Source organism: Lupinus angustifolius, chromosome LG12 (genome assembly GCF_001865875.1).
Source record: "Lupinus angustifolius cultivar Tanjil chromosome LG12, LupAngTanjil_v1.0, whole genome shotgun sequence".
In the NCBI taxonomy this organism is placed as follows: Eukaryota; Viridiplantae; Streptophyta; class Magnoliopsida; order Fabales; family Fabaceae; genus Lupinus; species Lupinus angustifolius.
In genome coordinates, this window is record NC_032020.1 from 9678837 (window position 1) to 9692046 (window position 13210).

The 13210-nt window shown below is 30.7% G+C and overlaps 2 protein-coding genes across 3 annotated transcripts; both read left to right on the plus strand.

The window, feature by feature from the left end:
* On the plus strand, nucleotides 219–1909 carry LOC109361869. Its single transcript, XM_019607401.1, has 4 exons — nucleotides 219–360; nucleotides 460–645; nucleotides 1093–1097; nucleotides 1208–1909. The coding sequence occupies exons 1-4, from the start codon at nucleotides 219–221 to the stop codon at nucleotides 1907–1909; spliced, it is 1035 nt and encodes a 344-aa protein (XP_019462946.1).
* On the plus strand, nucleotides 4572–8598 carry LOC109361533 (protein BCCIP homolog). 2 transcript variants are annotated; one of them, XM_019607015.1, is made up of 9 exons: nucleotides 4572–4757; nucleotides 5267–5457; nucleotides 5567–5640; nucleotides 5763–5987; nucleotides 6557–6766; nucleotides 6872–6937; nucleotides 7068–7157; nucleotides 7232–7288; nucleotides 8252–8598. In XM_019607015.1, exons 2-9 carry the CDS (start codon nucleotides 5298–5300, stop codon nucleotides 8348–8350), a joined length of 981 nt encoding a protein of 326 aa, XP_019462560.1. In that variant the 5' UTR covers nucleotides 4572–4757; nucleotides 5267–5297; the 3' UTR covers nucleotides 8351–8598. The 2 variants fall into 2 exon arrangements, with proteins under 2 accessions (XP_019462560.1, XP_019462559.1); XM_019607014.1 differs by having other exon boundaries at nucleotides 4573–4757; nucleotides 5275–5457.

Genomic DNA, 13210 nt, shown 5'->3' on the forward strand with positions numbered 1-13210 from the left:
AATCCATCAAATACATCATTTTACTTTGTTAGATTTTAGATCCAACAAATGGAAACAATTTGCAAATTAAGAATCTACATGATTTATAGATATTTGGCATCCTTTATGTACATGCATTTGCAATTGGAAAAAAGAGATATCTTGTATATATTTTTCTCACAGAAATCCTTGATAAGAATCATGAATCCATCACATCACATAGAAAACATTTCTATAGAATGTCACAGTTGTGGAAATCTCTGAAGAAATCACTTTATTTCAAATGGCAATCCAAACAAGTTCATGATCCAATTAGGACTTTGCACCATAATAAAAGTGATCAAAGAAAAAAGCGTAGCAAAAAGAGTCACTTAAAAAAAGGTAGTCAAACATCACAAGGAAGCAGTGCACAAAAAATTGTCCTTGATACCTCAAGTGTTCTAAATAATTTTTTATGTTGTCATTTTCCTGAAAATGAAGATTCTTGTAAAGGTGTGGAAAATTATCCTACAACTATAGTTTCAGAGAAAACAAATTATGTTGGTTGTGATGAATGGGATCTCTACTCAAAGCGAAAGGTGAACGTGATGGTGAACAGAGATTCTCCATCATGGAGGGAGAAAATGAAATCTCTAAACATTGTTGATACACCTGTTGATAATCCAGGTAAACACCACTACTCTTTCTAGTTGAATTAGCATGGTTTTCTAAGCCAATTTTATCCATGTTTAATTTTATTTACATCAACACACTTGATAATTAGTCTTTCTATGCAACACTAAGATTATTTATCTTATGATTATGGGTAGAAACTGATCAGCTTTTGTCTTAAACATAACGAAATGAGGCAGCTAGTTATAATCTACCAACTTATAAACGTAAACGAAAGGATATGCTACGAATTGTTTTTAAAAATAATTTCCATTTTCAAAATTTAAAATGTATAAACAAAATTTAACCGTATATATTAAAATCAATTTAAAGTTGTATGTCTTCATATATAGAAAATACAAATGTGGTTTTGGTGTTTTGTTTAGTGTGATCTTTATAATATTGAAAAATATTTTAAAACATCTACTTTTCTACATTTTATACTTTGCAATATAAATATAGAAGCTGTTAGAAATAATTGTTCAAATAATAATATGTTGACTTTATATAATGGAGTGTCTTTCAAAAGAACAAATTTTCGGACAACTTTGTTAATTATAATGCAAAGTCTGAGTAGTGGGAGATATATGTGCAATTTTATTCTGAGAACTTAACATGTACATTTTTTGCAGTCATTAAACTCCATAAAGAAGATTCATCTTGGCAGATTATGCAAAAAATATGCCAAACAACCACAACCTATAATGATTCTAAAACCAACCCACCACAGATTGAATGTGTCTTGAAAGTGCTGAATCATCAAAAAACATTTTCTAGCTTTGAGGAATGTAGGGAAATGGCAATGAACAATGCTGAAAAGCTTCAAGACAAGCTCCCAAGATGTTTTGCTGATGGAAATGAACTCTTAAGGTTTCATGGCACAACTATTGCATGCTCTCTTGGCATGAATAATGGCTCTTCTGATCTTCTTTGCACTTTGGACCAATGTGGTTTGTGTCAAATTTTAAGGCATGGTTTCTCCACAAAAGAACAAGAATTTCAAGGCGCTGTTGGGGTTTTAACTACTTCTACAAGTGATCAAGCCTTTGATTCCATTGGGTCATCTTGTAACGATTGTATGAGAAGGTGTGTCATAGTTTGCAGAGTAATAGGTGGGAGAATTCATAATCCTCTACATGAGATCCAAGAAGTGGTAAATGCTGATTTAGGGTTTGATTCTTTGGTGAAGAAAAAAAGAGCTGGATCAGATATTGAAGAGCTCCATGTTTTAAACCCTAGAGCTATTCTCCCTTGCTTTGTGGTAACTTACAAATTGTGAAAGTTCTAAGATTTTAAGTAAAGCATAGACAAAGTTTTAGAATTGTAATATAAATCTTTACACTGATAGTGTAGTAGATATTATTACAATCTATGTTATATGCGATATCCAATGTTTTTAGTTTGGAGTTCGAATTATATTTATTTACAGCTTCACAAACTTACAAATGTATATATGTTGTAGAAGATAAAAAAAAATGTTAATTCGATTATGAAGCGTTAGTGGTTACATGCTTTTCAATGAGAATTCTTGCTCAACAACTTAAGAAGTTAACTTTTTTTTTGGGTTTAAAACACAGCTGATGAGCTTGAAATTTGTAGCTTAATTATGAAGTCCTCTTGTGGATTTCTGACTAAACCATTTATAAAAAGAGAATGTGGTGGGAGGGTTTAGAATCATTCATAATTATATTAGATTAGAATGTTTGCATGTCTAAGTGGTTGTTATCTATCGCACTATCACTTTTTATTTTCACTAAAAAACTTAATTGAGTGAAAAAAATTATACGAAAAATGATTTTCATTTAGAAATTCCAACAGCTCTGGAATAGGCTACACCATATAATCTATCTACAAATTTATACATTCAGATAGGTTATATCTCCACGATTTGTGTTATTAAGTTTGCTGCCAAAAATATGTATATATTTACAATATAATATATTTATATGTTGATAATATATTATTCATCATTCATATTTAATCACTATTGATTCTTATATAAATTAATGTTCAATAATACATAAACTGTGTATAAATTTTTATACTCTATTCTAATTTGTATGAAAGGGATGATAGAGAGTGGTGGGTGAAAAAAACGATATGCGAGCAATATGAGAAACACATAGATAGAAGGTAGGTTGAGCGTGACTCGACTCTACCCGCTCACCTGACTTAGCCAGATCATGATTAAGATCAAATAGTGTCGGGTCTTGTTCGGTCTAGGACAATGTTCAGATTTAAAAATTAGACCTGTCCAATATTTAGAGACGGGTAAGGGACAAACATGACCCAACTCAAACCTTCACATGCTTATTCACTCATCATGTTTGTATGTATCTCAATTCAATCATCAACAAAGTAAGATATCTCTTTGGTTGAAAGATCATTATTCTCTAATTTTTTCATTGTATATACATGCTTAACAATATAACACATATGTCATTTCATATGTCAAATTACATATCCATGATAATAATTAATAATGAGAAGATTTTGGGTATGCATTGTATTTAATCGAGTCTAGGTCGAGTTCGGATTCAAAGGCTGACCCGATCAACATTTAGGATCAAGTTAGTTTTAGGTCTAAATCCGAGTTCAAAAAATTACTCGACCAATATAAGAACGGATAAAAGATAAGTCTTACTCGGTCCAACCCAACAAGATGGCATAGGTTTAAATGGTTGTTGTGATTTGTGGGCTTGCGTTTGAGTAATATGAAAAGGGCCGAGAGCAAATGGCTATGAGCAAAGTTAATTTTCTTGAAAGATGATGTACAAAGTCCATCGTTGACATGTGACCCAGTTGAGTCCAGAAAGTTAGTAAGGGTGATATTAAATTTGAGTCCATTTTTGTTCAAGCTTAAATATTTTTAAATAAACAATAAACTATTGGTTTAGTAGTGTAAATTTTTTAATCAATCATCATAAAGATTAAAATTTTAATTTTTTATTTGTTGGAATAAACATCCATATATCCTAAAAATAATTAATTTCTTATTCACAAGATAATGAGATACACTTAAAAATAGTAAAAACAATACCCCTACAATATTTTAAGTCTCACTCTACTTGAACCGGAGACCTTACGGATCTCATTCTTGCCTCATCGGTAAGGGTGGAAACAGGCCAGACTTTGCCTTAAAAAGACCCAACCTATATAGCATATAGGAGCCTGGGCCTGACATGTTAGCATGTTTAAAAAAATTCAAAGTCTGAATCTGGCCTATTTAAAAGTCTGGTCTGGTCTGTTAGCCTGTTTAAAGGCTTATTATACTATATGATCATGAAATATGCTACTCTGTTTATATCTAAATGTGCTTATAGACCTACTTTTAGTTAGAACAATCTAATTCTAATAATTAAATTATATTTTTGTATACATTTTTATATTAATATTACATATATAATAATATTATTTATATTAAAATAGTATAACTAAATATAACTAAATAGGCCGACTTGTTAGACTTAAATGACCTTTTAGGTGACCTAAAGTCTGACATGTTAAGCTAAATAGGTTTTTTAGAAAGTCTGAGCCTGACCTGTTAATGAAAAAGTCTGGCATAGCCTAACATATTATATGTCAGGTAATAGGCTCCTGATATGCGGCCTGACCCATTTCCACCCTTACTCACGAAGTACTTATTAGTTGTTTTATAATTATTGTACAACTCATTTTTTTTCAAATTTATTTTGTTTAGTTTTTATGGGGATAAATTCTCCACACATTTTCAAACATGGTCCGATTTTAGAGGGGACAAGATAGGAATAAGGAAAACCCTCATCCCTATAGTTGGAATCCTTATTTGAAATTAAGTTCCCAAATTTGTTTGATTCTCATGACATGGAAAGTGATTATTTATTTCCATTACTTGGATATTATGATTTGTGGGTTTGTTTGTTAGTTGGTACAATGACTCATCAAAGCAAAAAATGGTTTATAATTGACCCATCCTAACCCGGGTTTACTCGAACCACTTTCATCCTGGCCCATCAAACCAAAACCCTCTTTCATTAACAAAACAACGCTCAACTCTTCACTCTCTCATTGCTATACCATCCCACCACCGTACGCGGCGGCTCCCACCGACTCCGGCAACCATCTTCGGCTTTGTGACACTCTCTCAGGTTCCCCACCCTTATATCTCTCTCCCGCACCAGTTCTTTACACTTACTCTGTTGCGTTAGGAATGGAATGCTTTTATTGGTTTATTGTATTTGCTATTAAGTTTACTAGTTTCTTTGTTTTTAATCAATTATTCGTAATCTATTTAACTCAAAGTTAATTTTGAAGGCACAGTCTTAAATAATTATGCTTATAGATTCCTTCGCTATGCTCATTTTATGCAGTTTTATATCTTAGTATCTTACTATGACTATTACATAGCATAATAGGACCGTTTGTTTAATTTTTTCAGGATAAAGTGATTGTTTTGATTAAAACTCACTTTTCACACTTGCTTATTTGTTTGTTGGGCTTTTACAAAAAATTAAGCTGCGAAAAAGCTGAAATTTTCAGTTTTTTTTGCTTGCCATTATTTCTATGCTTTAAACTTAGCATAACATCTTAATTTTGTGTGCTTGTGTCTATATGTAATGTTTGCATAACTTGACAGTGTAATTATATTTTTTTATAGTTTCAGACTTGCAGTCTAGCAAAATCATATAATGCCCCGAAGGCCAAGAATTCATCGCCAACGACTCAAGACTTTACCAATTGGATTCTCCCCTTTTGCACGTGCTCTTGCTCGTATGGACTCTCTTTCAACAGCAAAGTGTCAAACGCGAGAGTCAGAATTCATTGAAAAGCCTAACCCTAGCTCTGCTAGTGAGATGACACTTATTTTAGTTATATTATAAATCCATGTCTTCAGGTTCTTTTTAATTTTCGAGTGAGTTATTTTTTTGCATTTTGTGTGCTATGGTTTACTTTCTAGGTAATGGATTTGCGGAGCAGACTTCAGATGACGAAGCAGAACAATCTGCTTCATCATCGGATGAGCAGTTTGATGTAAGATATCTTCTTATGATATGTTTTTATGCTCACTTTGTATTGTAAAGTTTTACAATTCAAGATTGTATCATTGAAAAACTAAAAATAATAGATTGAAATATGGTTCTCTGTTGTTTAAGGGAGTTGTCCAAGCAGATTTTTCCTTTTTCGACCCTAAACCTGATGATTTTCATGGAGTGAAGACCTTGCTGCAAACTTACTTGGATGATAAAGAATGGGATTTGAGTGGCTTTGTAGATTTGATTTTGGAGCAGACCACAGTAGGGACTGTTGTTAAGATAGAGGATGATGAGGATGAAGGACTTTTTGCTTGTGTTAGTGCTCTTAATCTATGGAGATATAGGGTAAGTGACATTGTGTTATATATATGGTGTGTCCCCTGTTCTATTCGCCTCATTTTCTTTTCACTGCCGTAAATGTTGCTATGTATAATCATTGTCTTAACTACCTGGTCACTTGACATGAAACATGCCAACTTATTTTTCTTTTTATTGCGTGTGTGCATTTTCTATCTTTCTTTGGTTGGTTAAAGTCTCTCTCTGTTTTTTTATATATTTAGAAACCAGATATTCTATGCGTCTGCTAGTTTGCTACTTATTATGGAATGCTCCTCTGACCATAAATAACAACCGTCCTTGTACTTTGATTACAAGAAAGGTGTTAAATTTATAAAACCATTCATTTGGCTTCACCGAACAGCTTAAGCTTTTGGGAAAGTTGGTTTTTAACAAAAGGAAATTAGAATTACATATTACTATTTTTTTTAATATTGAACCATATTCATTCTCTGTTGTATCTGCAATTGTTCACTTTATTTTATGTCTTCAGATCACTCTTTTTGACAGTGCCAAATTTGGTTGTGACTGGTTTTTCATCTCAAGACTTGTAAAAACTTGGCTACTGATTTTACCAGGAGCAAAAATGTATTATGGAAGTAAAGGACTACCTCCATAAAGCGTGCCAGGACAAGGGTGTTGTTGACAAATTGAGATTGCTTTTGGAGGAACAAGCATGTGATGTTGGTCTCTTGGTGTCACAGCGTGTAGTGAACCTTCCTCCCCAGCTTTTACCACCTCTTTATGATGGCCTTTTTGATGAAGTGTCATGGGCCACCGAAGATGAGGTAAGATGTTAGTGTCAAATGTTTGCGGGTGTTAAAACATGTTTATATTTGACTGCTATAGTAATTTGTATGAAAACTTACATTGTCTTGTTTCACATTTTTCAGCCAACAGAGGACCTCCGGAAGTCCTTCCAGTTCAAGCATTATATAATACTTAGCAAAATTTACAAAGTATTTATGCTGCTGTTTTCTATTAACTATCCTCTTACTGATTTCTCTAGATTTTAGTGTCATGATCATTGTTCTCTTCCACTGTCATTGTTTAATGATGCTTTACTTCTTTCCTGCATGTAAAATACAGCACAAGAATGCAGAACAGAAAAGAAAACTGAGCGATGATAGTGAGGCGGAAATGATATATATAAAGCCCGAGGACGAAATATTTCACAAAGTAATGATATTTTGGTGGTGTCATTTGCACTATTTGGCCTCTGGTTACTGATTATTTTCCAAAATATTTTCCAGTTAAGCTCGTGGTCCTTCATTTTTCCATTGCGACCTCAGCAGCCTGCACCTCATGAGGCAAGTTTTATGCTTCTTGAATCTGAGTTACCATTATCATGATGTTATTTAAACTTGCAGAAAGTTATTGGTTATGGTCATTTTCTTAAAATACATAGTGCCAAAGTGCCACCTCTGTTTCTAAGCAACGGACTAAACTAGTCAAATACCTGTGCCTCCTCTGTTTCTAAGCAACGGACTAAACTAGTCAAATACCTGTGCACTACATGGGTTCGGTCTTAATCAGTTCTAAATCTTTATCCAGTTCTCACAATAATCTCACCCATCACCGGTTTGGTTTTCATCCTTCATATATCTTGATCATAATTCATAGCCATTTAATTCGGTCAACAAAATAATGATTCAATTCCTTACTTTATTGAATGGAATTACCATTTTCATGTTTGTTAGCATAAAAGAAACATAGACTGACATAGTGGCATGCCACAATCCATAGAATCAGAAGTCACCATGCATTATAAGAGTGGTTAGATTGTGGATTCCATACTCCATGTAGAATGAGATTGACTTTTCCCCCGATCATAACCTTATTTATTTTCAAATATACTCACGTATTAAATTATTTTCAAATATTTATGTAAAATTAAAGATTAACAACACTTTAAAAAGGTATAAATGAGGGCTGAAACTGAAAGAAGAAAAACATTGACAAAGAGAAACTTAAAAGTGATGATGAAAAAAGGTTACACATATTTCAATGAAGATAGAGGAAATATTTAAAATGAAGACAATTAATTAAAGATCCAATGGTATAAAATAAAGAATTGATGAATCCAAAGCAAGAAAAATGAGGAGGGGTTTATTATATCAAGATGGCCAATGATCAATATAGAATAAAAGCCAAATAGAAAGACTGATTCCATTTATTAGTTACATTATTAACCTATTATGTTGTAGAAATGGTTTGTAATATCTTTTTATCAATGATTCTGAACTATATGTTTATGTTTCTGCTTATTACAGCTGAAGAATTACAGGCCAATGGGATTAGTTATGGCTGTTGAGGCAGACAAAATTCCAAGTTTCCGTCAAGAATTGGTTACATTAATAAGTGAAACCTGAAAACAACCACAAGATTCCTGCATAATTTATCATGTGATAGAGTCTGTAATAGTAATACTTTTCTGAATCTTATCAAGTTTTTGAACCCCATCTTTCAGGTCTTTGAAATGCCAAATTTTGATAGTTATTTTTATTGATACTCTTAATATCCCATTTGTTCTGCAATGACTATTGATACTTCAGTTGCTTTTGGGCTGTGTGGTTAGTTTGTACGTTGCATTAATTATGAATGCCACCCTTTTCAATCATCAGTGTCAAAATTAACTTGATTAACTAATGGTGAATGTTGGTAAAATCAAATTCAACAATAAACAAAAAAGATCATGCATGCATCAGATTGAGATGCAGTGCTAGAATCTCCTAGCCATCTATAGGAGTGACAATGAGATGAGCTGAATTTGACCTCAACTTGGTGAAATTTTGTTTTGCTCAAATTTGGTTTAGTAAGTTGGTTTAGACTTTGGAAATCACATGACACTAATGTAAATCTTTAGAAATTTCAAAGTCTAATGTTTATTTTATAATATTTTTGTTTTATTATGAATACATTACAATATCATTTTTTATAATATTGTTGAAGATTGGTAGAAGTTTGCGTGAAAATACATGAGGATTGTGATTGTGATTGTGATTGTGACTGGTCCTTTTCTCTAGCTATGGGAAGTACATGAAGTGGTTTAAACATCTTGAATTCTAAGATATGATATCTCATTTTCTCCAGTGGACACAAATTTGCATGGTAATGTATTTTGTAGTGAATGTTTAAGGCCCATGTATTTTGATAGTTAATAAAAGGCTCTAAGATGGGCTGAGAATAGCCCAAAGAGGCTTTCGTGATGGGCTAGTGGTGTATCATTAAAGACTTCAACATTACAACAACATTCGAAGGAGGAAGGTTTGTTCCCAATAGTGCTTATTGAGATTAAACGAATACAGAAAATTCATCAAACCTAAGTAGATAATAGACCTGCTTATCCTTTGTATGAGGTTTAATTGGTGCAGGAAAGACATATAAACATTTAGCAGACTAAAAAGAAAGATCAGTAAGGGAACGTCGAAAGTTCAAATTGGCCTTTGATTAATAGCAAACACATAGATTCATGCTGGCCCACACACGTATTAGGGAAAAAGTCTATAAATACATACTAAATTTTATGTCTTTTATAATTAGTTATCATGGGTTATTTTTTTCCTAATTATCCATTAAATTTTTAAGTGTTGGTGAAATTGCTTCCTATGTTAAATTAATAATAATGAAAATTTCTAACTCATACATTTTATTATATACCACAAGTGAAAGATCATTATTATTTTATTTTTATATATAACAATATTACTGTATTAATTATTTTTAACTCTGAAATATATTTATCATATTCTTCTAAATTAATTTTATATTTTGATGTCGGTTTCCTTGAGATATTAATGTTGGCTAATTAGTATTATTGTGAGTCTTATTGCAATGATTTTCACGTTAACCTATTAGTAATTTAATAATTTATTTACATAGGGACCAATTTCATAAAATGATAAAGTTGGGAAAATAGTGTATGGTAACTACTTATAAAAAACGAAAAAAATTGGGGGATTTTATACATTTTTCCTTAAATAAAATGAAAGCCACGTATTTAATCTGATGAAGATTCAATCTTGCTCTTCAAAAAATTGCTCATACGCAAACACCCTAATTAAGTTAACAAGTTCCAATTACATCACCTTACTATTTCAGTACACTTGATTAATCTATTTTACATCTAAAGTGGGGCTCAAGTTAAAGTGTCAAATTATAGCAATCCTATAGAGTACGTAACATAACATGTATCTATCTAAAATGACCTTTGGACAAGGAGATCCTACGCAGCAGCGGCCGGAGCTTCAAGAGGGTAAGTGGGGGCAACCCTTGAATTTTTTTTCTTCATTTTTTAAAATATTTTTATTTGTTTTATTTCAAATATATATTTTTACCTTGTACTAATATTATAGATTGTCTTTGTCAAACTTTACAGAAAAAATCATAATATTCTATGTATTTTTATAAATTATTTAGCATTTATAACATATGTAATTTTGTGCAAAAATTATACTTATTGACTTCAATGCGAGTAAGAAAATATTTATTTGAGATGTCAATTTCAATATTTTATTGTTGATTTCATTAGTTGTTTGAAAAACTCTCAATCATCTCTAAATTAAATGCAACTTTAATGATAGATTAAAAGTGAATACACATTATTTGTTTGATCAAGTTATTCATTTTATCTTAACTATTTTAGTTTAACTCTTACATGAATATCATTTTTAGCAACCAAATAAACCTATGTAGTAAAATAGAGGATAATGAAGACGACAGGATGATTTTTCTTTAATTGTTCATTATTTTTATTTATAATTAATATGTTATTTTGAAACTTTAAAACAATTATATATATTTCGGTATATTTTTTGTTATTCAATTAATCTTAATTACAAATTATAATTAAATATTGCTGTCTCTCCTAAACTTTAAGTTAAGATCCGACACTGTTAGAGCTATCGATACAAGCAAACATTGGAGCATTATCACCATTCAAGTTTGTTTTCATATCTACAAAGGTTGTGGATTCTATTATAGTCCAAATTAAACTTTATTCCACATTTTCCTCCTAGAGAACTAGGATTTATAATGAGCCATGCTATGCTAATTGACTCATGGTTAGAACAATGAGTCACTCACCCTTCTCTTTTTTATTCTACCTATAGCTATAATTCATCTCTAATCGTCAAGCATTCTCCTAATTGCGCCACTTTTGATTTCACAAACATTATAGTACCTCCTAGTGTTAATACTCAATAAGATAGTGCAAACATGCTATTATCCTAGAAAGCCACATTGAGAAATAAATATATATCTTATGTTGATGAGGTCAGGTTAAAACAAAATATTTAACATGTGCGTCTCTTTTTTCCTTTATAGGTACTAGCATATTGACTACCACATTCTTATTTTTTAGATAATTAAATCACATATTTTTTGTATTGAGTATATATAATATTATAATTTTTGTGTTAAGAAATATGAAAATGAATTTTTGTGACAATTTTTTATATTAGTAACTTCTTCTGACTTTCATTAATATTTTTTTATTGTGTAAAAAAACATTGTAATAATAGTTAATTAGAAGGGCAAAATAGATAATGAGAAATTATACCATATTAGGTAGTTATAAGATGTTTTGACTTTATATATAACTAGTGTGTACAGACACTTCGTTCCTGCCGGCGAATATTGTGTGATACTACATATTCAATTTTTATATATTATATTTTGTGTGTTTATAATAATGTTTAATTTAAGGTGAGATATGTGGTTAATTAATGTACTGGTGGTAGCTGCTTAAGATTATATAGTTTTTTTTGTAAAAATTAAATAATGTTAAGGGCAATATAGGAAATAAAAATTACACAATGAAGGAAGTTATTTCATGTTTTGACTTTATATATAGTATAGATATAGAAATATAGATATAGATAAATATAAAAAGGAAATAATGTGGATATGAACACACTAAAATATATATTTTTCTTTAAAATGAAATTTTAGAAGAATTTTTAGTCTCTCTTCAAACAAACTTAATGTTGCTTAAGTTAATTGTTATCAAAAGTTACGATTGTTAATATAAGGCAACTCACTGTATAATGAAATATTATTTTAATCATACATATCTCAATTATAGATAGATATGCACACATGAATTATAAAATAACATTACTTTAGTAGGATGCATGCATGGACGGCACCCTTCATTTGTAGAAATTGTTTAAAGCTTGCATCAACATCAAACACCATTGGCAGATTAATTAATTAATTAATTTCCTTTAACAAATCACCTATACCAGTTCAGCCATTGTATGCATTTTTTAATTATCATATAAGCGAAGTAGATCCCATCATAGACTCGAGATTGAAAGCCATGTTAGGTTTTTTTCTAATTCACTGATATTAAATGATTGGATTAGGTGGTATGTAATATGTCATGGAGATGTCGGTTGATGTGGACTTAATTTTGATTATTAAACTATACTAATACTAGCTTAATTACACTTATCACATCTCTCATTTAGAACATTATACCCTTATCACAAATAGATGTCAATGTAATTACCTCACCTCTCATGTAGGCATACCAATGTAATATGTATATATAAATTAGTTATAATATGTATATGTTAAAAGGAAGGTAACTTATATATTTCACTAAATTGATAAGAAAAGACTGAGAAATATATTTCACTAAATTGATGGGAGAAAGAATAGACTGAGAAATATATCAATTGATAAAAAAAAAGTGGAAAAATGAAAATAATGTGTATAAAGATAAACATGTTCCTTGATATTTTAAAGACAAATTTATTATCTTTTAAACATTTTCATCTCTACTCCATTTCATTATCTTCTCTAATTAAAGATCAATTCTTTGTGGAGAGCCTCACATTCTTTCTCTCATTTCTCAACTATCTCCCTTTAAGTCTCTCTTTCAAATAATGGAGAGAGTTTCTTTCTCTCTCTCTCAATTTTTCTCTCCTCAAAATTATCTAAATAAGTTTTACATCTAAATTACATTTTTTATAATTATGGCATACATTAAAATTCTCTTAACTAGAAAATCAAATGTGTATAATGAAATAACACTTTTATTATTGAAAATAACAAAAGTTTGAAACTCTTGTCTCTCTAATACAGAGGAATCATCTTCAGTAATTTAGCAACAATTAGGAAACAAGATAATTGAAGGGATTTTTGCCAACTTTACAATCAATTGTGTTTTATCAAACACTCCATGATGCAATATAATCTTCATCTCTGAGCTAAGGGTGCAATAG